Source organism: Onthophagus taurus, chromosome 1 (assembly GCF_036711975.1).
Source record: "Onthophagus taurus isolate NC chromosome 1, IU_Otau_3.0, whole genome shotgun sequence".
NCBI lineage: Eukaryota > Metazoa > Arthropoda > Insecta > Coleoptera > Scarabaeidae > Onthophagus > Onthophagus taurus.
Window position 1 is genome coordinate 34646309 of NC_091966.1, and position 22981 is coordinate 34669289.

Genomic DNA, 22981 nt, shown 5'->3' on the forward strand with positions numbered 1-22981 from the left:
GGAATACCAAATCTAAAGAACATAGAAATCGGGAAGCGAGGGATGCAATTTTAGCAAGTATTAGACAAAAATTTAAAGGGGATTTGTACCATTCGTAATATCTAGTCTTCTGACAACATAATTTGGTCTTCTAACAGTAAAATTAAGTCTTCTGCCAACAGTATTTGGTTTTTTAGTAGTAGTGTGTAGTCTTCTGTAAGAAGGATGTGCTTCATTTGCAATATCTAGTCTTTTGCAGCAATATCTAATCTTCTACCAACAGTATTTCGTCTTCTGGTAGTAGTGTGAAGTCTTCTGTAAGAAGAATCTGCTTCATTTGCAAATTCTAGTCTTTCATTAGTAATACTTAGTCTTCTGCCAGCAATATCTAGTCTCTTTTGACACATTTCACTAGTCGCGTGGACACGGTCCTGAGAGAACTGTCTGAGAGAAAGCTCTCGGAAGTTTTATAGAAGCTCTTGAAGAGCTAAAACAGTCTCAAGTGGACACCTAGTATTGAAACAAACAGAGAAAATTTTAACTTTAGAAATGCCAGCCTTAATTTTGAAATGTAACCATATAAATTATTACTATGTAAAAGATATTTATTTAATATTATATTATGTAAACATTAGTTTTGGGTCATTAAAAAGATCGTCCTCCTTTCAACATCCCTGCATATATGTAATAGAATATTTCAGATTAATTATATTCCTTGGTTTTCCTTTCATTTGTGGGATGAGGACATATTTACTCAATAGGAAAGAAACCGTTACATTTCAAACGCTAACCAAACAGTATTTAGTAAAGTATTAACCATTTTTTTTAACAAGTGTTTTTTCAAAATTTTTAAAATACACAATAAATTTGGAAATATCAACATATTTTTTAATGTTGCTTCATCTAATGGGAAAGTATTGCACGATAAGAATTTTATTAAATCCCTCCATAAGTGTTTTTGATACGTATGATCATGCGCAAAAAAAGTATACAAACGGACATTGATGCACCCAAGCACTTTTACAGTTGTGTCTCGAAACTGGTCTCATCGCGTGCCAGGTGGTGTTGTGTTACTTAAAAACTTAAAAAATAAATTAAGGATTTTACTAAAATATTTGGTAAGTGTATAGTATTATTTATAAAAAGTCATTAATAATAATTTTGTTATAAATCATTTTTCTTTGAAGACAATTTCAAATTAAGTTTGTTTCACTTATTAATTTTTTGTTATTTTCTTATAATAACTTTTTTAATTTACTTATTTTTATTATAAAGATTTTTTGAGTTACAATCGTTTGTTTGTAGCGATGCAATAGTATTTTTAGAGAGTAACTAGGATTGGTACATAACCTATTTTCATGCCACGTGGTTTGCACGTGCCATTTTATTCAAAAATAAAATCAAAAACGTTTTAAAACGACGTGATTGATTCAACATTAACTTACTTATTTTGGAACGTTTTCATTTTCATGATGTAATACGTAGCATTAAAGTTGCATCAGCAAAAAGCTCTCCATCACATCAATACCCCCGCAAAAAAAATACCGGAATATAAATTAATTTATTTAAAAATAAATTAAAAAAATAATGCAAGAAGATTATGTTATAAATATTTATGCAAAAAAATTTGAAATTCTAAATTTCAACTTTAAACTTGAACTTTATTCAATTAAAATTTCAATATTCACTTTTAAACAACTAAAAAATTCAATAAACCAATTTCTTCATAATATTTATGTAAATACATACAAATTACACTAATTTCGTATTAGAAACAGGTTCGAAATGATTGCGTCATTTTTCTTTTACTATTTATTTTTCTTTGAAATTTAAAAATAACTTCACGGACGTGATACGTAATGGAAAAAAAAAAATTTCAAAAAATTAACAAATAACACAAAAAAAGGAAATAAAATTGTATTATGAAATCTCTTAAATAGTGCGTGTTAAAAGCCGGCTATTTATTAAACACACTTTTTATGCGTTACTAAACTTTGTTTAAGAATCATGAACGTAAATAAAACGACCTCCAACTTGATTGATTACTTTTTTACGTCTTATAAATTGATCAATAATAATTTTTTTATATTTCAATTTTAATGTTGTTATAATTCAATTTTTGGCGTCTAGAAATAAATTGTCCTTTGAAACAGATAAATTAATAAAGAAAGTGTGACTTAATAAGTAAGTTTAACTTGGTTAATTCGTTTTGTAGACATCGGCAAAATAGTTTTAACGATAACAATAAAAAAAGTTTACGTTTCGCTGACGCGTTTTTAATAGTCTCTATAAGACAATTTTTATTCCTTAACTATAGTAAAACCACGATATAACGAACCTCGGATATAACGGACAAAATATTATCTATTTAATACATTAGTATATTTAAATATAAATGTTGGCGCTCATAGATAGAATCTAACTCGGGGTATTCCGCCAAATTGTCTGAAGACGCACGGTTCAATAAAAAAATTAATACCAGCTTTCTTGAAACAATTGTGTTTTTCTTAAACATGATGTATGTTCGTGTAGCCTAGAATAGTATAGATTGGGTATGATGTTGTATCTTCATTGGATCGATAATCCAGAGTCACCAATCTCCAAGGTATTATAAACTGTTATGTCAAGCTTTTTATCATCTTCAGTATTTTCACCAATAGAATAAACTCAAAATTTTAAGAAGTTTGAAGATGATTGCTGGGAACGTTTGAAAAAAAGATAGTTAGACACATATGTGGAGGAATTCAAGAACAGAGACACTGGCGCAGACGTTTTAACCATGAATTGTATCAAGAATACAAGAGCCGGATATAGTGATAACTATAAAAATTGGAAGACTGAGATGGATAGCACATGTGGAACGGATGAAAGAGGTAGAACCAACGAAACAAATAGTCAGACAAACACCGGTAGCACAGAGACTGAGAGACAGGCCAAAGACGAGATATATGGACCAGGTGGCGAGAGATGCGAGGACACTCAAAGTGATAAATCACAATCCTTAAGCAGGTCAAGACCCTTTCAGGGTTGTAGAACCAATGATGGTTATGACTTAGAAGCAAAATTAAGTATTAAATTAATTATAGGTGAAAACAAATAGCATTTTTACAGGTACAGAAGAAAATATTATGACGAGAAACAAAACATACTTAGTAGAAGTAATATTTTAGCAGAAACTGTATTGGTGGTTATTTGCAGAAGAATAGATCTTGAACAGAATCACAATTTTAGATGTACCAATAAGCATGTAAAGTACTGTATCTCGGAAATCACTCCTTACTAAGAAATTCCGAGAAAACGAGATAGCGTCCATCTTAGAAAAATGAAAATTATTTCCAGGATTTTCTTTTAGCCACTTTAGTTATTACATTTTTTACTGCAAGTTTCTACAATGAGTATGATCATTTGCAGAAGAAAATATGATAATAATAATATATCTTTATTACACCTTCCACAATGCAAATAACATTCTACATATTTCTATTTCATAATATAAATTAAAGAAGGAACACAAGAATGGGCGAGTTCCAGACAATGTCTGCTCATACCAACCCAGTTGGTTGCAAAAAAAAAACAAAAATTAAGCAAAAAAGAAAACATGAGAACGAAAATAAAAGAAAAATAAAATTAATTATAAAATACTTAATCAACTAAAGCAAAAAATTTATACTGCCTTCACAAATCCCAACATGCCAACAGTAAATATCCTAGCATCAGATATTATTCTCCCCCTTGCTACTGAAACCTCAATCCGCATCGAACTCTTCCTGAATGTGCTAAGCTCAGAGTACGCATGCCATTTGGCAATTTACTATAAGATTTGTAAATGTGATAGCTGAAGAGTAGATAATAAATGCCGGTTCTGGACCGGAAGTCAATCCCCCATCCCCCTAATCCCCCATGACGTCACTTCCGGTGTCATCCCACTTCCGGTGTCATCCCACTTCCGGTATCTTGTCACTTCCGGTGTCATCTTCAACCCCATGTTAGTGCCCTAATGGTCCCTTCAACCCCGAACCGGGGTAGTAGGAAGCCATTAGGGCGCTAGCATGGGGTTGAAGGGGGGCCAATAGGGCACTAATAGGGGGTGATGGGGTTGAAGGGGACCAATAGGGCACTAATAGGGGGATGAAGGGGGCCATTAGGACACTAACATGGGGTTGAAGGGGGTGATGGGGTAGAAGGAGGCTAATAGGGCACTAATAGGGGATGAAGGGGTTGAAGGGACCATTAGGGCACTAACATGGGGTTGAAGATGACACCGGAAGTGACAAGATACCGGAAGTGGGATGACACCGGAAGTGACGTCATGGGGGATTAGGGGGATGGGGGATTGACTTCCGGTCCAGAACCGGCATTTATTATCTACTCTGAAGCTTCTTTCAAATAGAGACTTCCGATATTTTGGTGGATATATAAGATTGTTTAATCTCGTAACATATGGGTTTGTCGCCGATTTGAACTTAATTTTCTTATACAGATATTCGAACTTACATGAGATTATAATTTTATGGAAGAGACATAAGCTATGAAAATCTCTTCTTTGTTTCACTGACAATCATTTTATATCTTTCAGCTTATGAGTAATTCTATCAAATTTTCTGATATCATAAATATACCTCTGACAACTGTTTTGCACTCTCTGTATGCGGTTAGAAGTCACCACATCAACATCCAGGTGGTAGAGTGGCGCCATATAATTAAACTGGGATAGAACAAAAGACTCACACAGTTGCTTTTTCAGATCCACCGTAAGATAAGCTCGATGAGGATAAAGTCCAAATACCTCAAATAAGAATAAGCATTTTTGATGTAATAGCCAATCTGCGATCTGTATCTAAACGTATTATCTATTCTTAACCCTATGCATTTGGATTTCTGCACTAAACTGATTATTTCACCATTCATTTGTATATTTAACACAGGTCTGCTACTAGCCTACTACTTGGGTTGATTCTCAATATTATGTGCAGAAGTAAGATATCATAGGCACAGCCAAAATATTAGGTGCAGAAAAAGATCTTTTGGACGGAAACAAAATATTAATGCTGAGAAGTAATATATTATGATAAACAAAATATAATGGACAGAAAGTGCGGGCATAAAACAGTATTTCGTATTATCAAAACGAAGAAAGACTGAAAGGTAGGAACAACATTATGATCATTTGTAGAAGAAAATGTCGTGTGCAGAAACATGGCATCATAAGTGCAAAAGCTGAGTCTTTTGGGCAAAAACAAAATAGAAAGTAAAATGCAAAAAGAATATCATGTGCAGGTTTAGAAGAAAATATTCGAACTAACAACGGCAGGGACCAACATACTATAGCCAGCAACAAAATGTTAGCATGCACGTTTTTTTAGTCAATTTGTTTTAAAGATGTAATTTGAAGACGCACAGTTAAACCCGAGACTTTCTTGTTCTAGGTCTAGTGTTAGTTTTAATTGTTATATAGCGCTAAATTGTTGTATATTTTTATTGAACTAAAAGTGGAAGTAGCACTAAACTTAGAACTACAAACATTCGGGTTTAGCGGAACTAATACTAGAACTAACGCTAGCATTAGAACTAACACTAGACCTTAAGACGGCTAAACCCAAATGTTTCTAGTTCTAGTGTTAGTTCTAATTTTAGTTATTATTCAACGTTAGATTGTTCTATATTTTTCATTGAACTTACACTAGACCTAGAACTAGAAAACTTGGGGTTTATGTGCGTCTTCAGAGTCTAGATTTTTGTCTAAAACGGATACGCATTTCTTCATATTAGTCCGTTATATCGAGGTTTTACAGTACTTAATAAAGTTATTTATTGAAGTGAATTATTCAATGAGGTCCATCGATTTTATTCGTTAATTGACTTCTATTCTCACAAAATCGAAACAAATTTAGCCTACTTAGTTGATGACCTGATTTTTTTAGATAATGTCAATGAACTTTGAGTTAATTAACTTAGAAATCATAATTAAATCTTAATTTGATTAGATGGATGTTTTTATTTCTCATTTCTCATCTTTTAAATCGATCAGATTAAGGAACAAAAAGTGTTTTAAAAATATTAAAAATCGTATGTTATTTTTGGCAACGTCACAAAATTAATAATCGAAACCTGATTAAAATAAACATATAAACATTTATTTCTTGTTTTTTAATTTATCATTTTTTTTTTGTTGGAGGTGTGTCCTTTATATTTTTAGAAGCCGAAAATAATCTCAAAACTTTAACCTTAAACTTGAAGATCAAAAAGTCTTGGCAAATAGAAAACGTAAAAGCCTTAACCGAGTTATTTCTAAAAGGTAGCGAGGTAAATTCTAAAACGTTTTTTAAAAGTTTTTGCGTCATTTTCCAAGTTATGTAAGCTAAACTAGGAAAAGGAATGAGGCAACGTAGCAAAATGTATTTATTAATTTTTTCAAATCCTTATCGTTCTCAGCTTTATCTCTTTTTAATCAAATAGATAAATGGGATTGATTTATTTTACCACTCATTTCGAAAATATGCTTTTTTTGTAATATATAATATAAAAAATATATTTTTCTTTAAAAACCAGTGTAATTTAATCTGTTTTCATGTAGTATACGTAGTGAATGAACCGCATTTATATCTGGGTGTCATACGATATTAAAACGATAACGAGAAAAAATATATAAAAAAACTTGTTGTTAAATAAATACAGGGTGGAATAAATATTTAAAATTTGGATTGAGTTTTGAAAATAATTGTGTTAATTGCACTAAAACTACAACTAACAGCAGTTCTAATAGATTAAAACTAATGACTGACTAATTGTCAACTAAGTATTTTGTCTAATCGGGTGGAGAAGCCTTCGTCGAGTTAATTGGCATTTTCATGTTGCGGTTTAATTCTCAACCGTCTTCTCAATTCATATTATTCCCATGCTGATGGATCTCTTTCGCCTATCTTGTCATCCTTTGGCAATAATTTTCAACTCTAAGTAGCACCTTGATCTTATCTATATTTCAATATGTATCCTTTTTTGTGACAATGTTCTACGACTACCGATTGCTGGATCGTATTTCAACATAGCACTAAACTTGATCATAAATACCACAAATCACCAACAACGAGGAGACAACATGGGGATTACTTCAACAACGACTATAAATAGGTTATGCAGATGACATATGCCTGGTAGCGCATACTTTCAATGATATGCAAACCCAACCCAACCAACGAAGGTTTACAATAGACAATACACAACTAGAAGACGTTCAGGAGATCACTTGCCTAGACAGAGTAGTAACCAACATACGAAGCACCGAAGGAGACATTCGAAATCACAAATAAAGCCAGAGGAGCCTTTGCAATGCTGAGAGAGGTATGGAACAGCCCACATATAACAAGAAACAATAAAATCGTAATGTATATAACATTAACTTAAATAGGTTCTATTGTATGGAGTTAATATTAAAAATCAAATGGTCAGATCGAATAAAAAATGAGGAGTTGTAGAGACTCTCAAAGCAAACTCAATTCAGTTAAGAAATCTGTCAGATATCTGCATGATAGCCGATAGACTCTTGCTCCCTTTAATGGGATTAGTTTGTTCTGACCGCACCTCAAGTAGGTAAGACTTGCATTGCTTGATGACTCGCTGGATATCCCTCAGAGTGTAGCCGTTCTTCTGGAGTACACTTTCTAGAAATCCTTCTTTTTTCCTTAAATTCGTTTCGTCGCATATCCTTTCTGTTCAGTAGAACAAGGATAGGTTCTCTGACCTCTTTTGTTGTGGACGGTGATGGGACGAAACCTGTAGATACCTGTTTATGCGTGTCTTCTTCCGATACACTCCCAGTTCCATGCTCCCATCTTACTTCTTATTGACCAAAACATCCAGGAAAGGTAATTGTTTTGCAGCTTCTGTTTTCATTTTTGGTGATTCACAACAAAGGTATCATCCAAATAACGAAGCCATACAACTCTTCCTTAACGCTTCTTCCTCAAATATCTCCATGTAGAAATTGGCGATTAACGTCACTATATTTAACCACGATTTAAACGTATAAGTTCGGTTAATACTGTTAACCAGTTAAAACTCAAATGTTAAAATTTGGTAATTGCTTTATGGAACGTCGCTGCTAATAGTAATAAAAGTGGCAAAAATACTACTTTGGAAGCTTTGGTACGAAATCAAATTTTCATTCATTTATCAACAAACTTGAATGTTTATCAAGTTAATCGAGGTTTAACGTAACGTTAATTAAGAATTTACTCTTTCTTGTTAGCTAAGATATTATGTTAGCCTTCGGTTAAGTTAATGTGAAGCAAACATACATTCATAAACTATACCTTTACAACTTCAAATCGGGAAGTAACCACTTCAGATTGGAAGCAAACAATTTCAAAATGGGAACTAACAATTTTAAAATGAGAATAAACAATTTCAAAATAAGAATAAACAATTTCAAAATGAAGATAAACAATTTCAACTTGGAAAAAAGCAAATACACCATTTTAAGTAAAAAGAACGTATTGGCACATTTAGCAATAGCCAAGTCTGTCATATTATTAATTAAAATACGTAAATCGGCCAATTTTGTTTTATGAACAGATCTTCGTCAAAGAAAAACTTTTACATTATCCCTAACTTCATTTTAATAATACTACAAAGATGCTAAGGAGATGCTTTATAACATATTCTGCTTTCTTTTTGGACGATAACGTCTAGAGTGAATACTCAAAAGGACGAAATTAAAGTAGAATTTTGCCAACTGAGAAAGTTCACAAGAAAGTGAATAAGAGAAGGTACCAAACATTATCAAGATAATCTAGTACATAAAATGACTAACGACTTAACTAAAAGCTAAGGAAAAATGTGTGATGGGGAAAGCCTGGATACTAAGGATAAAAACGAATTGGCATTTTTTACATGAACGAGAACAAATATTAATAAGTCCAACCAAATTTTTTCCAGTCTAACAAACATATGTTTGCAAACAATTGCATACTACACAATATGATTGAAATTGAAAAATTCAACAACATCATAACTGATATAAGGATTCCAACACAATGGAAAGGATCGCAAATGGTATTAATTCATAAAATAGAAGATAAAGTGGATATAAACAATTAGGGCGATAAGACAACTTTTTTCAAAGGTGATTAAAAGAAGAATTACAACTATGCTGGAAGAGTGTCAAAATGAGGAGGTAAAATCAACTTTAGACCATCTCCAAGCGAGAACAAAATTTATTTAGCCCAACAAAAAATAATTATAACAAGAATAAAAGAAATAAATGTATATAAACAATAAGGAAGTTGATGGCAACATTGTGGGATAAAGATTGTATACGGAGATTGGAGGAATTTGAGCAAGATTATATAGGAGGAAGTTGCTGGGATTGAAGAGTGGGTTTTGGGGATGTCAGATTCGTGTGCATCTAAAGAGCAGATCTTTCCGCTACTTCTAAATGATATAAGGCTCCTCTAGATGCGTCAACGTTGCATATTCCACTATCGGCCTGCAGATGGTCTTGTAAATATGATCGGCTTATTGATATGCCGCGTCACTGGTATGTTAAGGATTTGAAGTGCTTCGTCCGAATTGTCGCTTTCATCTCCACCTTGATGGTCTCCAAGCGATTAACCAGATTATGGAATTGAGTACAACTTTCCCTTGTACATAGCCTCTATAGATTTTGGCAAAACCTTTGACTAGGTAGAACACGGCGGTAGAACAATTTTTTGTAACTAAAACAGTTTTTATATAACTTGTTGTTTTTGGTAGATCCAATTACAATTTTATTGAGCTGCAAGGTTGTAACATCTTGCTTCTTCTGCGTCAAGGAAGTCATCCCGTGTGAACGTTCTTTTCTTTCACTTTTTTTTTTGACGATCCATATTTGTTGGATTTTCAATTATGTTTTGGTATCGTGTTGAAGATTTTTTCGTGAATTCTAAATTAGAATTATCCTAGTTTGCAAAGTGCCTACGTAAGTACAGAAGTACAGAATAAGTCGTACAAATTTGAAAAGATTTCAAAATATCGTGGTCACCGTTTTGAAAAATACAGTTTTGAAGTGAACTCAATTTTGAAAAAAATTGGGCTGACCCCCATAAGTAAAATGAGAAATGTGATCTTAATTCGTTTTTTAAACAAGTTTGCAGATAATGTGATGGATCGCGGAATTTTTTTTTTGAAAGATATGGAGAAGAATTGCAGTATTGTCATTGCTTAGTGAGGATCATTCCTTTCCTTTACGCTTCAAATTACATAGATTACATTTCTGGATTTTAGAATATTCATCTAATCAGCAGACTTTTCTATTAAGAGCATCATGCTTAACACGCTTCTATTATGCTTCTTCTTTTCTTTTTTTTTTTCGTTGAAGATGTAGGCCTCCGATTACAGTAACCAGTTAAACATCTCTAAGTAGTTAGCATTATGCGGAGAGAGGAATTGATTGCACTATGAGTAATTTGTTAAATAGTTCACAAACTATTTCACTATTACTTAAAAATTAAATGGACATTTAATTTATTATGTTCAAATTTATTTTTAGACACAAGTTGTTGGATAGGCTCAACGCATACAGAAAAGTGTATTCTATCAAAACATAAAGAATAATATTTGCTTCAATATGTACAATAAACGATACGCCAACTGCAAAACATGCGACATTGTTAATCAAAAACTTTTCTTTATAAACTCACTCATTCCTGGGATTTATTACACCCTACATTTTATTTATTTCTTTTTGTATCAGCACTTTTAAACCTTATTTTCGTCCGTTTGATATAAAAAGGAACTTTTACAGTACCAATAGCTTCTTTATAAGTGGCATCAATTAATATAATAACATCGACGAGACGAGATTTAATCGTTGATAATTGTAATTTTCGTCGTGTTGTTATCTTTTCATCGCTATCTTCTAATACAACTAATTGCATGTTAAATAGGCGGACCAATCAGCCTCTTCCTTTAATCTTTAGTTTATTTTACTGCTTAAACATTATTATAACTAATTTGCTAAATATCTATTTCACAAAACAAATATTTTCACAAGTTCGTAAAAATCTTAAAAACCTGTCATTAAAATAGATGAATAATCTGTTGATAAACATACTTTAACCCTGAAAACGATAGTTACGAAAGTAATTAATGGTTAATGACATGCGAATAAGTTAAATGTCAATAACGTGCCATTAAACGATAATAAACCCAAGATTGGAATTGATTTATTTAATAAGGCAAAAGGCATGTGTTTAAGATAAGATAAATAATAATGAAGAAAGTCGTAAAGATCATTTACGTTTAATAACCCACACAACAATACACCATAATTATTTCTGGATACGTCACATACATCAAAAAATTGATTGTTGAGATTTATTCGATCATAAAAAGGAATGTTAATAAGACGAACGCGTTTAAAATATCTAACAAAAAATAAAACTACCATTTCAAAGTTAACTTTTGACCTTACAAAAAAAATGGTACACGTGAAAGAGCACGATGACGAGTTTAGCTTGTTGAAAAGCGGAAAGAATTTGTAAAACGGATAACGAGTTGTTTTTCGAAAACCTAAAAATATAAAGAGACATCAGCAGTGACACAAAGGTCAATATAGTTTTGAATACCAAACTAAACAGTTCTTTAACAGCCGTTATTTAGATCGAAACACTTCTCTCAATTTATAACAATTTCCATATAGACGAGTAATTCTTTTTTTATTCTTTTTTTGTAGAATGTTGAAGCCTTAAGAATTTAACAAAGGAAACTTTCAAACTAAGATATAAAATTACAGTAAGTAGCATTTCTAAGATTGCCAAAACGATTTTACGAAGTTAAAGATAATTACCTTTCAGAAATAAGAAAAAAATGGAGAAGAACCAATCTACAGAATTAGATACATTTTTACCTGGAGAAAAAAATGGGACGAAGTGAGTTATAAAAAATGTAATAATAAAAAAAAATTAATTATTGTTGTAATTTTGTAGACATGATGTCGTTTATATGTATCCTAATAGTTCGGAAGCCGCAAAAGCTCTCAATGGGGAATTCGATCCTTTTAAAGCTAGGGATTTAGAACACCCTGTATCGTAAGTATTTATTTCATCTTAAATGAACCCTTTTAAAAAAGATTTTAAGACCACATTATTTTTCAATTTGAAAGTAGGTTCAAGCAAAAAAGTGTTTGCTTTCTTATCTTGCTTAGATTATTTTAATTCAAACTTGGCCTAAATTCATTAAAAAGAATAAATTAATACTATTTAATAATATTTTTATGAATTATAATTCTTTTTTAGTGACTGTGATACCCTCACACATCTATTAAAAGCCTCTCTAGGTACCGGAATCTTAGCTATGGGGGCCGCTTTTCAAGCGGCTGGTTTAGTTGTTGGTATATTTGCAACAATAGCTGTAGCCATAGTTTGTACGCATTGTTCATATGTATTGGTAAGTGTAAATAATTTAAATTACTGTAACACTTCAAATTCCTCCATTACATAAATGTTCATATTTTTTACACCTTGTTGCTAACTTGATAACTTTTTATTACACCCTTTTTTTATTATCAGAAAGATTTATAATATGTCCTATTTATAAAACGCTTCGTTTGACTACAAATTTATTTTAAAATATGTTTAATTTTTCTGGCCATTAGGGGAAGGTCGTTTAAATTAACTTTTAATGGTATGGACTCCACACTTGCACAAATTGCTTTCACTTTCTATTTATTTTATATCAGGTAATAATAACTTAATAGCCTTGAAGGAATAAAAAATAAGGTAAAATCTAAAACGTGCCAAAAAGTGACAACAAAAACAGCCATGAAACTAACTCATTCATGAACCTTGATTGATTTATTGATTTTTATATGAATATTCGAATGATGATTTCTTTGCAAGATATCTATCTTATACAAGTGTTGTAAACATCTTTGATCTATGAATACCATCTCAAATTTTTCTATCAAGAAAATATCTTTTCTCCAATTTTTCAATCTTCCCTTACTTTCTAAAATCGTTGCGTATTTTTTTACCTGAATTCATCACTATAAAAGTTTTTCTCACTACCTTCTCAATACTACCAAAAATTCTGTTATCAAGAATGCTGGAAAAATGATCTCCTAGTGAATTACTTGTTTTAGAGCATTACACTGCAGTTAATTATACATTCTTTTTGACTTAATTTCACCAATAACCACAGCTGAAGTTGTAAAAATTTATCTGCATTCTAAGGGAAGCCTTTTGATCAAGTACTTTTGCCTTCAAAATTAACTATGCTACAGAACATGGAATATAAATAGTTTTTGGAGTATTATTATATCCCGGATGAATTTCTTGAGGCAATGAAGGGCTGTGATGTTGGTTATTGTTTCATTGATGTTGCTGAATCCACTTTGCAGTTTATTGGAATAACTCATAGAGATCTTCTACATTCTACACCAGGTGCATCTACTTAATTTTATTTCTGCTATAGTTTCTGTTGAAGCTTGCTGACTAGATAGATCGCTGTCCCGAATTCATAAAAGGATGCTGACTGGATTATCAGGTAACGATTGCAGCGGTAATGGCGGCTCTATCGTGGCTGGTAACCTGGATCGTTCAAGGCACGGGTTAAGAGATTGTTGTATTCGTCATCGCCAAGTTATCACCCATCTAACAACGTCTGTTACAACAACAACAATAAAGTCGTATGTGTCATCGACTTGGCTGGTATGCAGGCTTGGGTTGATGTCTTCCTGGCCAACGGCAGTTGCAGCGAATACCAGTTCATCAACTAGATCTCTGCATTGTGCCGTTAAGGTTCAGTTGAAAGGTGAACACAAAAAAATAAAAATTGCACCCAGAGCCAATAATCTGACCTTTCTTCTTCAATTTGTTGACGTATGATTTGGTTGTATGTAACAATTTTTTTAAAATCGTTCTTTTTATGAATCTCAAGTTTTGATACGGCGTCATAATCATTTACCATTAATAAATGATTCTCATACCAATAACTATTAATCCCCTAAAAATTTCGAATTGAGCATATCTATTATTGAAGTTGGTATCATCACATTCTACACGAAATATGTCGCTGTTAGTTCTTAGCGTTATAGATCTGATTTATTGCATATTTCTGGATTTGGAATTATTAAACTGTTAGAATAACTAAATCCGAAGTCCCAACATTCAAAGTCATTATACGGCTCTGACAGAGTTCTTTGTGCATTAATTTTATTAACTTTTCTCTTTATCTATCAAGACGAAAATATGATGAACCTTGCCTCTCTGGTTACGAAACTTCATAACGTTACTGCCAAAATGCAATAACTCTGAAAATAGAGGTTTGAGTAAATAGTATCTTCAATTTTCAGCACATTTTAAAAGGCAGGTTAAAAAATAAACGATGGTTTTACGGAAAAACTTTATTGAACAACAAGCACATATACAGGGTGTGTCAAATGTCTGGAATATAGCCAATAACTTAGCTTCAATAATTCGAAAAATGCTTCAAATACAAGTTTCTTTATTAATCATGGCGCATTTTTTGGCGATATTTGCTTGTTTGTATTGTTTTTTGTTTCGTTGCTATGACAACCAAAATTGTTATATTAAATGGGATGCATATATTTTTTTTCATACTTTGATTTCATACTTTTCACATTTTAATAGAGGATAAGTCCCTCTATACGATGAACATATCAAATCATATGGTTGTATAAGAAAAAAAACAAGAAAAATGCGTTTTTTGAAAGTCTTAAATCAGCTAATTACTATCAAAGTAGGCACCGAAGACAGCTTTAAATGTTAAAAAAAATACAGTTTCAACAATTATGAATAATTAATAGTGTATGGTCATTGGTAACTGTCTTCGGCCATCAACTTTTTGGAAGGTTAACACTTCCGGTGTTAAAACTTTTTTTTAATATTTTGGATACTGTGGATTGTGTAATTTGTGTATCCGGGAAAATATTATTGAACAGTGTACAAACTTCACTTTGAGTGCGTTTTCTATCACCTGCACCGTACCCATACATTATTAATATTTGGATTTTTATCGTTCACTTAGTTGCACCATATTTGTTTAAACTGTCAATTTTTTGACATTTAAAGCTGTCAACGGCGTTATTTCGGGGCCTACTTTGATTGTAATTTGCTGATTTCATATTTTTAGGGAACGCATTTTTTCGCGATTTTTTTCTAATACAACCATATAATTTGATATGTTCATCGCGTAGAGGGATTTATCCTCTATTAAAATGCGCAAAAAAAACATATGCATCCCATTTAAAATAACAATGTTGGTTGCCATAGCAACGAAACAAAGAACTATGTAAACAAGCAAGTATCACCAAAAAATGCGCCACAATTAATAAAGAATTTTCTATTTAAAACATTTTTCTTTAAAACCACAAATGACGCAGTTATTGGCTATATTCCAGACATTTGACACACCCTGTATAAAGTAAGAGATGGAAAGAGTTTTTTTTGTGATTATATTTTTATACATCTTGGAGTTTACTTAAAACTTCCTTAATCGTAAATTCTTCTTCATCTCCGTAAATTCGTATAAAAATGGTGAAATTCTTTGGAAATAGAATATTCGCTTTTACATAGTTCTAATAAGTCATGTTCCTTTTTAAGGCTTATTGGGCGAACTTTTCCATCAGCTTTCCATATCGCGATGGCAGCTATTTTATAAGCATAACCTTTTCTTTGTTGTAGCACAACCATTTCTTTAGATTTTTAAATATCCAAAACATTCTGCCTTCAACAAATTTATTTCCTCACTTAATGTCAAGCTTGTTTTTTAACAATGATTTTGAAAACTGGTCTAGATCAAGAAAGTCAGCTAATTTCTCACTATGCCGATAGGCAAATCCGCGTTAGTGTAGGCATGCTGCGTGGCGCTGCTAATAAACCGATCGACATACTGATCTGTGATACTGATTAAAATCAGACTTTTGACAGTTTTTGTCAAAGAAATCCAGATCGATGTGTATGTATTGGCACCCGACACTCAGTTGGTATAGCCTATTTAAATTTCATACCATTTTTGCCAATTTTGAGTCCTATTATATTCTAAATCTTCAAAGCCTGAATTTCCAAGTGAACATTCCAAGTTTATATTATCAATGTCGTCTAATTTTAATTCTTTCTATAGTGAAAATTGTTAACCAATTATGAAAAGTACACACAGGAACATATTATGATGTTTGAAAATAAGAAACACCCTATACTCATAATGTTGGGAATTTCTACAACAAATAATGTTACAAAACTCTAATATTTTGGTTTCTATTATGACCACTGCAAGTATTAGAAAATAGAGCCAATTATTTAAGAGAAGTGGATGATTTTGACGTGGATTTAGACGTTACGGAACAAAACGATGTTGCAACCAGCAACTATTACTACATCTCTATTTACTACATCTCTATGAGCTGATGAATAACTTTGCGAGCAAAGTTAGAGGAGTGGAAGTTCAACAGTAGGCTCTTTCATCAGTAAACACTTTTGTTGAAAAGTCTTGTTATCAACATATTTTCATGCAAAAATACTAATTAACTCAATAAAATTAATTTTCATCTAAATTCAACATTTTTCATTCATTTTTATTTCAACCTTAACGAGCCATAACACGATTGATTAACTGATAATTTGTAGTCCTTTCCGAGGTTCTTGTAACTTTCTGTCATCGATCACTGCAAACAGCGGCATAAAAGTTGTAACTTTATTATTTTCTCTGATTTCTTGTGAACTCCCTTCAGGAAGCGCACCACAACATACCAAAGAAAAGTTTCACTTGATAATTGTGACAGTTTTAATAAATTCCTTTTTTAAGCTCATAGCTGTGTAAATTTATCATTCTTTAACCGTTTTTATTTAGGTAGTCAAACGGATTTTTATGTGAAGTCCATTCACGACATAATAATAAAAGCTTACTTCACCATCTATTAGCCGAAATCCCCGGAATGTTAGTCTTATTATCCAATAACTTCATATAGCATTTTCCTATGAATGGTACAAAAATAAAACCGTGCTCGTGTATAATTAAACAACTATGCATTCTTAAACATCCTTCCTCTATTTTTATGGACAAAATTACAGATTATGAAATTGTTAATTAAAAAATTTTTTATTCTCGCATTAAATTCTATAATAATATCGCAAACTACAATTTTTTTTTATTTCAGGTTGTTTGCGCACATGATTTATACAAAAGAACGAAAAAGACAAAAATGAGTTTTGCTGAAATAGCCGAAGAAGCATGTAAACGAGGGCCGAAATGGAGTAGAAATTTAGGGTTTTGGGCAAAGTAAATTAACACTCAATTTTAAACTATAACAAAAAAATCTAACTTTTTCCTTAATTTTAATTTCAGACAAATCATCCTGCAAGGTTTATTTATAACATACTTCACCACCTGCAGCTGTTACTCAGTAATAATCGCCAAGAATTTCGAACAAGTACTTACGCACTATCAATTGAAATTTAGCGACAATGATGACACCAATTTAAGACTGATCATCGTCACATTATTGATACCTTTAATCTTACAGGCTTACGTGCCTAATTTAAAATATTTAGCGCCCGTTTCAATGGTTGCTAACGTATTCATGGGACTTGGTTTGGGAATTACTTTTTATTATTTAGTTAGTGATATTCCACAAATTAGTGAGAGAAGATTAGCGTCTCCAATAACTACGCTTCCAATTAGTTTGGCTATTACTATATTTGCTATTGAAGCTATTGGAGTGGTAATGCCTTTAGAAAATAATATGAAAACACCAAAAAATTTCGTTGGAATTTGTGGAGTTCTCAATCAAGGAATGTCGGGAGTTACGTTAATTTATATTTTATTAGGATTTTTGGGTTATTTAAAATATGGTGATGATGTTTTGGGATCGGTAACTTTGAATTTACCTGAAGATGAATAGTAAGTATTATTTATTTACATTCTATATTTTATATTTTAATTCGGAGGAGTAAAATGAAAAGTTACGTTTACACAGTGTAATTTTTCAAAGCTATTTTTAACGGGAGATTTAACACCAGAGAGGATTTTAAGGAAACTGTAGTTACGTAATTAATTACTTATTTGTTTAGACATAATAAAAACCAGGGCATACCTACTTACTTTGTTCCACATAAAATGCAAGATATAAATATAATTTGACATTACACTGGAACCTCAATATAATAACCTGTTAATACGGGGAAGGCAGTGTCCGATATTTTCTAGTTCTAGGTCTAGTGTTAGTTCTAGTTTTACGCTAGCACCATCACTAGAACTAACACAATTCCTAGAACTAGAATCATTCGGGTTTAGCCGTCTTGAGAGACGTGCGGCTAAATCCGAATGTTTCTAGTTTTAGGTGTTGTGTTAGTTCTAGTTTTACACTAGTACTACCACTAGAACTAACACAAGACCTAGAACTAGAATCATTCGGGTTTAGCCGTCTTGAGAGACATGCGGCTAAATCCGGATGTTTCTAGTTCTAGGTGTTGTGTTAGTTCTAGTTTTACACTAGTACTATCACTAGAACTAATGCAAGACCTAGAGCTAGAATCATTCGGGTTTAGCCGTCTTGAGAGACATGCGGTTAAATCCGAATGTTTCTAGTTCTAGGTCTTGTGTTAGTTTTAGTGTAAAACTAGAACTGGAATCATTCGGGTTTAGCCGTCTTGAGAGATGTGCGGCTAAACCCGTATGTTTCTAGTTGTGGATCTAGTATTAGTTCTAGTTTTACACTAGTACTATCACTAGAACTAACATAACAGCTAGAACTAGAATCATTCGGGTTTAGCCGTCTTGAGAGACGTGCGGCTAAACCCGAATGTTTCTAGTTCTCGGTCTAGTGTTAGTTCTAGTTTTACAGTAGCACTATCACTAGAACTAACACAAGACCTAGAACTAGAATCATTTTGTTTAGCCGTCTTGAGAGACGTGCGGCTAAACCCGAATGTTTCTAGTTTTCGGTCTAGTGTTAGTTCTAGTTTTACACTATCACTAGAGCTAACACAAGATCTAGAACTAGAATCATTTGCGTTTAGCGGTCTTGAGTGACGTGCGGCTAAATCTGATCTCTCTAGTCCTCGGTCTAGTATTAGTTCTAGTGACAGTGGTAGGTAGTGCCAGTTAGCATAAGATATTACTATGTTGTATATTTTTATTGAACTAAAACTAGAACTAACACTAGACCTAGAACTAGAAAGTTTCGGGTTTTTAGTTTTACATTAGCACTATCACTAAAACCCGAATGTTTCTAGGCGGCCGGCAACATCTCGAATTTTTCTAGTGTAATTTTTGCTTAAAACTGACCAATAGCAACCCTTCTTTTTGGCGCTTCAATTTGAAAACACTCCTCCGAATTAAAAAATTGAGTATAATTATCTTTTCTTACCTTAAATTATTTTTCAGTCTTGCTCAAGCTGTTAAAATCCTAATCGGTTTAGCTGTTTTCTTTACGTTTGGTCTTCAATTCTACGTTTGTTTGGACATTGCATGGACGGGAGTTCAACATCGTTTCCAAAATAAACCACTCCTCGCAAATTATATTCTTCGTACAGTGATGGTCATCATTTGTATAGCTTTAGCAATAGCCGTTCCAACAATAACACCATTCGTCGGACTTATCGGAGCTTTCTGTTTCTCAATAGTCGGGTTGATGATGCCCGTTTTTATTGAAACGGTCACATTTTGGGATAAAGGTTTTGGGAAATTCAATTGGAAAATTTTAAAAAATACGATAGTTGTTATTTTTGCGCTTTTAGCTTTAATTTTTGGCTCAAAATCTGCAATCGAAGATATTATTAATGTTTATACGAAAGCACCGTCGGTAACTGTTGCTTCCTTACTTAATGAAAGTTCTATTGCAAATACAACAACGTTTTAAATTAATTTGGGTTGATTGTTTTTCATTTAGTTAATTTTGATACGTATTTAAAATTGTAAATAATTTAAAAATGAGAAAAGGGGATTAATTTAAGACTTTGATGTTTTTGAATCATACGAGTTTTGCTGAAACCATTTGTATTTTTTAAATAGAATAATACTTACGTTTTAATTAGTCAAAATTGAGGTTTAATTTTGTAATTATAATTTAATTCTGTACAAATCACAAAATTTGCGTTTGTTTAATTTGTTTAAAAGTTTGGGGTTTGTACTAAAACTTTATGCACACTATTCATGTGCCTTATTTACTATTACACATAATTGAATTAATTTATTTCCAAACATTCACGTTATTTTTCCATTTTGAACTTTTTATTAATTTTAACGTTTCTAAAACGTTATTTTGAAGGTTGTAAAGAGTTTGAATTCCCTCCATTTTATAAAATGTCAAATAAGTAAATTTGTCAAAATATCCTAATGAATTTTTGGCCTAATAAAAAGTCCAATCCAAAGAAAATCGTGTTTTCTTTATTTTTTTTAATCTCGCCTCAATATTTTATGTTTTAATTCTTAAACTAAATGATAAATTAATCTTATCATAAAGTAAACGATAAAATTAACTCGATATCACTTGGCCTAAAGCCAACAACACCTACAGAAAAACGTCTACTACCAACATAACGATACCAAAAATAGAACGGTATCTTTCAAAAGTGACACTTGTAATCTGTTAATCATCTACGTAAAAGAAGGCCGGTTACGTTCTTGACGCTCGCTCGATTGTTTTTTTTAACAAAAAAATTAGTTTTTCAAAGAAAATGTCAAAACCAAAAGAAGTTAAAAACAATAATTGGACCAATTATGCTGTACGAATTATCGTTAACACGGCTTCGCATCCGTTGGAGTATGCCAAAGTTCTCATACAGGTTAGAATCTTAAATGAACGAAATTATATTTTTTCCATCAAAAATATGTTAAACTTGACGGTTTTTTAGTTGGGACATGAACCTATCGCTCCAAGACCTTCGACCACGTTATTTGGAAAACCGGCACTTAAATTACCTAATGTTTTTCAATACGGTAATATAAGAACATGTGGAAATAAACTAAAAATGTATTAAAAAAAAATTTTTTTGGTTTCTAGTTAAACATATCAAATCGGTTGATGGTTTGGTTGGTTGTTATCGAGGACTTTTTCCTAAAGTTTGTGGTAATTTAGTTTGTGCGATTACAACGGAAAAGATTGTCGAAAAATTCGATAGGGATTTAATGGGACGAGATGATATCGACGATGACCTCGATGAAGATATGAGTGAAAATAGGAGTGATAGAAGAAAAAAGGAAGATGATAGGTTAATAATAACTGATAATTTCAATTTTTATAACCTTACCTTTAATTTTTTTCTAGAGCTAAATTTATTCGTAATTTAAAAAGAGACATTGTTAGTCGTGTAAGTGCTATTATAGTAAGCCAACCTTTTCATGTTATTACCATTAGGATGATGGCACAATTTGTTGGTCAAGAAACTAAGTATAGGTAATTTTTTTTAATTTTTAGGTTATATTTAAAACAATAATTTTGTGTCTTTAGAAGGCTATGATTTCATTTGTTACTAAAATTTAAGTTGGTATTAATTGACATATTTAATTTTTAGTGGTATTTTTGGTTCAATAGCTGAAGTTTATCGTCAAAATGGAATTACAGGCTTCTTTAGTGGTTTAATACCAAGAATAATTGGAGATATTCTCTTTTCGGTATTAGCTGGTGTTTTAACTTACACTGTAAATACTTATATTTTTGAGGAAAATGAATTACAAGTGTATACTTCAGCTACTATGTCTGTAAGTTTTCAACAATCATTAATTTTCTTTATTACTACCTTTAAATTTTTTTAGTTCATTGCGAGCGCTATAACATATCCATTCCAAGTTGTAGCGAACTGCATGGCTGTATCAAGATCAGGCTTGGCGGCTGGACAACCGCCGGAAATGCCGTTGTATTCTTCCTGGATCGACTGTTGGTTAGATTTGTCGCGTCATAATCAATTAAAACGTGGTTCGAGTTTGTTGATTCGCTATTATGTGGGTCCGCAAGTAATTATTGGTGGTAGAGCAGTTCCTATTCCGCGAAAAGACACTTTAACATTACATTAAACCAAAAAAGGTTTCGAAAGTTGTATTTATAATTAGCGACTGCCGCATTACTTTCGCGCATAAGTATTCATAAATTTTATTAATATACTGTAAATAATTTTTTCTTTTCTTTTTGGTACATTATCGTCTTATTTTGATTAACTGGGATATGTATGTGTACCTGGAGAAAACTAATTTTGTTTTTTTGTTTCGTATTTTTTAAAATAGACCGAGTTTTATTGTTGTTTGAGTTTTATTAAAATAATAAGTTACATCATATGCAAGAGGTTAAATGACGACTATTAGTTTTGGTTATAAGGCATTACCTTTATTAGTTTTATTCACACTTTTCTACCAAACTTTTTCTGAATATTATAAAGGCAATTCGTGAGAGAAGGTATCCACTTTGTGCCACAGTTAATTATACACTGTTAATTAATTATCATACCCAACGTCAACATTGCACGTATGCAACCAGTATCGCAGTATTGGTATTGCAATACGCGTTTTGCGTATTGGGTTGCATACTTGCAATGATGACGTCGGGTACGATAATTAATTAACACAATGTACCTCAACACTTAAAGGATCCCAAGGATATTAAACGATTATTTTGTTAACTCCATCCCTTTTGTTTTTTGTATATTATACAAGACGATCGAAAATACTCGATAATACGCCTGAAGGCAATACGTCGAGATTCGAGTATTTTCGATTGTCGTGTTGTATATGGCTAGACTATTTCATGAATAAAAAATATATACAGGGTTTTCTTACTATTATTATTGTTTTATTTAAAATTTTGAAACGTCGAATGAACGAGCGTAAATGCGGTAGATCTTTATTCATAAATTAATTTGAAAAACAATAATAATAGTAAGAAAACCACTGACATTTAAACGTCAAAAATATTTCTGACAAAGATTGCAAAGCCTACTAAGATTTTTTCATTAAAAATTCATTCCAACTTTTGATCGACAACCACGTTGTTGAACGGGCAGTGTTTGCTTTATTA

General features: G+C 32.0%; 2 protein-coding genes across 2 annotated transcripts; both read left to right on the forward strand.

Moving 5' to 3' along the window:
- The first annotated feature begins 988 nt into the window (after nt 1-988).
- LOC111425775 (solute carrier family 36 member pathetic) lies at nt 989-20350 on the forward strand. The gene is made up of 8 exons (XM_023060016.2): nt 989-1097; nt 11690-11748; nt 11811-11885; nt 11943-12044; nt 12252-12402; nt 17132-17253; nt 17320-17874; nt 19360-20350. Exons 3-8 carry the CDS (start codon nt 11824-11826, stop codon nt 19832-19834), a joined length of 1467 nt encoding a protein of 488 aa, XP_022915784.1. The 5' UTR covers nt 989-1097; nt 11690-11748; nt 11811-11823; the 3' UTR covers nt 19835-20350.
- A 185-nt stretch (nt 20351-20535) lies between these two features.
- Nucleotides 20536-22210, forward strand: LOC111425777 (mitochondrial carrier homolog 2-like). The gene is made up of 6 exons (XM_023060018.2): nt 20536-20759; nt 20829-20913; nt 20978-21185; nt 21242-21370; nt 21489-21675; nt 21730-22210. The coding sequence occupies exons 1-6, from the start codon at nt 20652-20654 to the stop codon at nt 21985-21987; spliced, it is 975 nt and encodes a 324-aa protein (XP_022915786.1). The 5' UTR covers nt 20536-20651; the 3' UTR covers nt 21988-22210.
- The last annotated feature ends 771 nt before the right edge of the window (nt 22211-22981 follow it).

What these genes read in the sequence shown, in the direction of transcription:
- LOC111425775 (XM_023060016.2), top strand. Translation starts at nt 11,824, where the DNA reads ATGGAGAAGAACCAATCTACAGAATTAGATACATTTTTACCTGGAGAA. An exon ending in CGCATTGTTCATATGTATTG is followed by an intron (nt 12,403 to 17,131) that starts GTAAGTGTAAAT and finishes TTTTTATTTCAG; the next exon opens with GTTGTTTGCGCACATGATTT. An exon ending in AATTTACCTGAAGATGAATA is followed by an intron (nt 17,875 to 19,359) that starts GTAAGTATTATT and finishes ATTATTTTTCAG; the next exon opens with TCTTGCTCAAGCTGTTAAAA.
- LOC111425777 (XM_023060018.2), top strand. Translation starts at nt 20,652, where the DNA reads ATGTCAAAACCAAAAGAAGTTAAAAACAATAATTGGACCAATTATGCT. An exon ending in ACCTAATGTTTTTCAATACG is followed by an intron (nt 20,914 to 20,977) that starts GTAATATAAGAA and finishes TTTGGTTTCTAG; the next exon opens with TTAAACATATCAAATCGGTT. An exon ending in ATACTTCAGCTACTATGTCT is followed by an intron (nt 21,676 to 21,729) that starts GTAAGTTTTCAA and finishes AAATTTTTTTAG; the next exon opens with TTCATTGCGAGCGCTATAAC.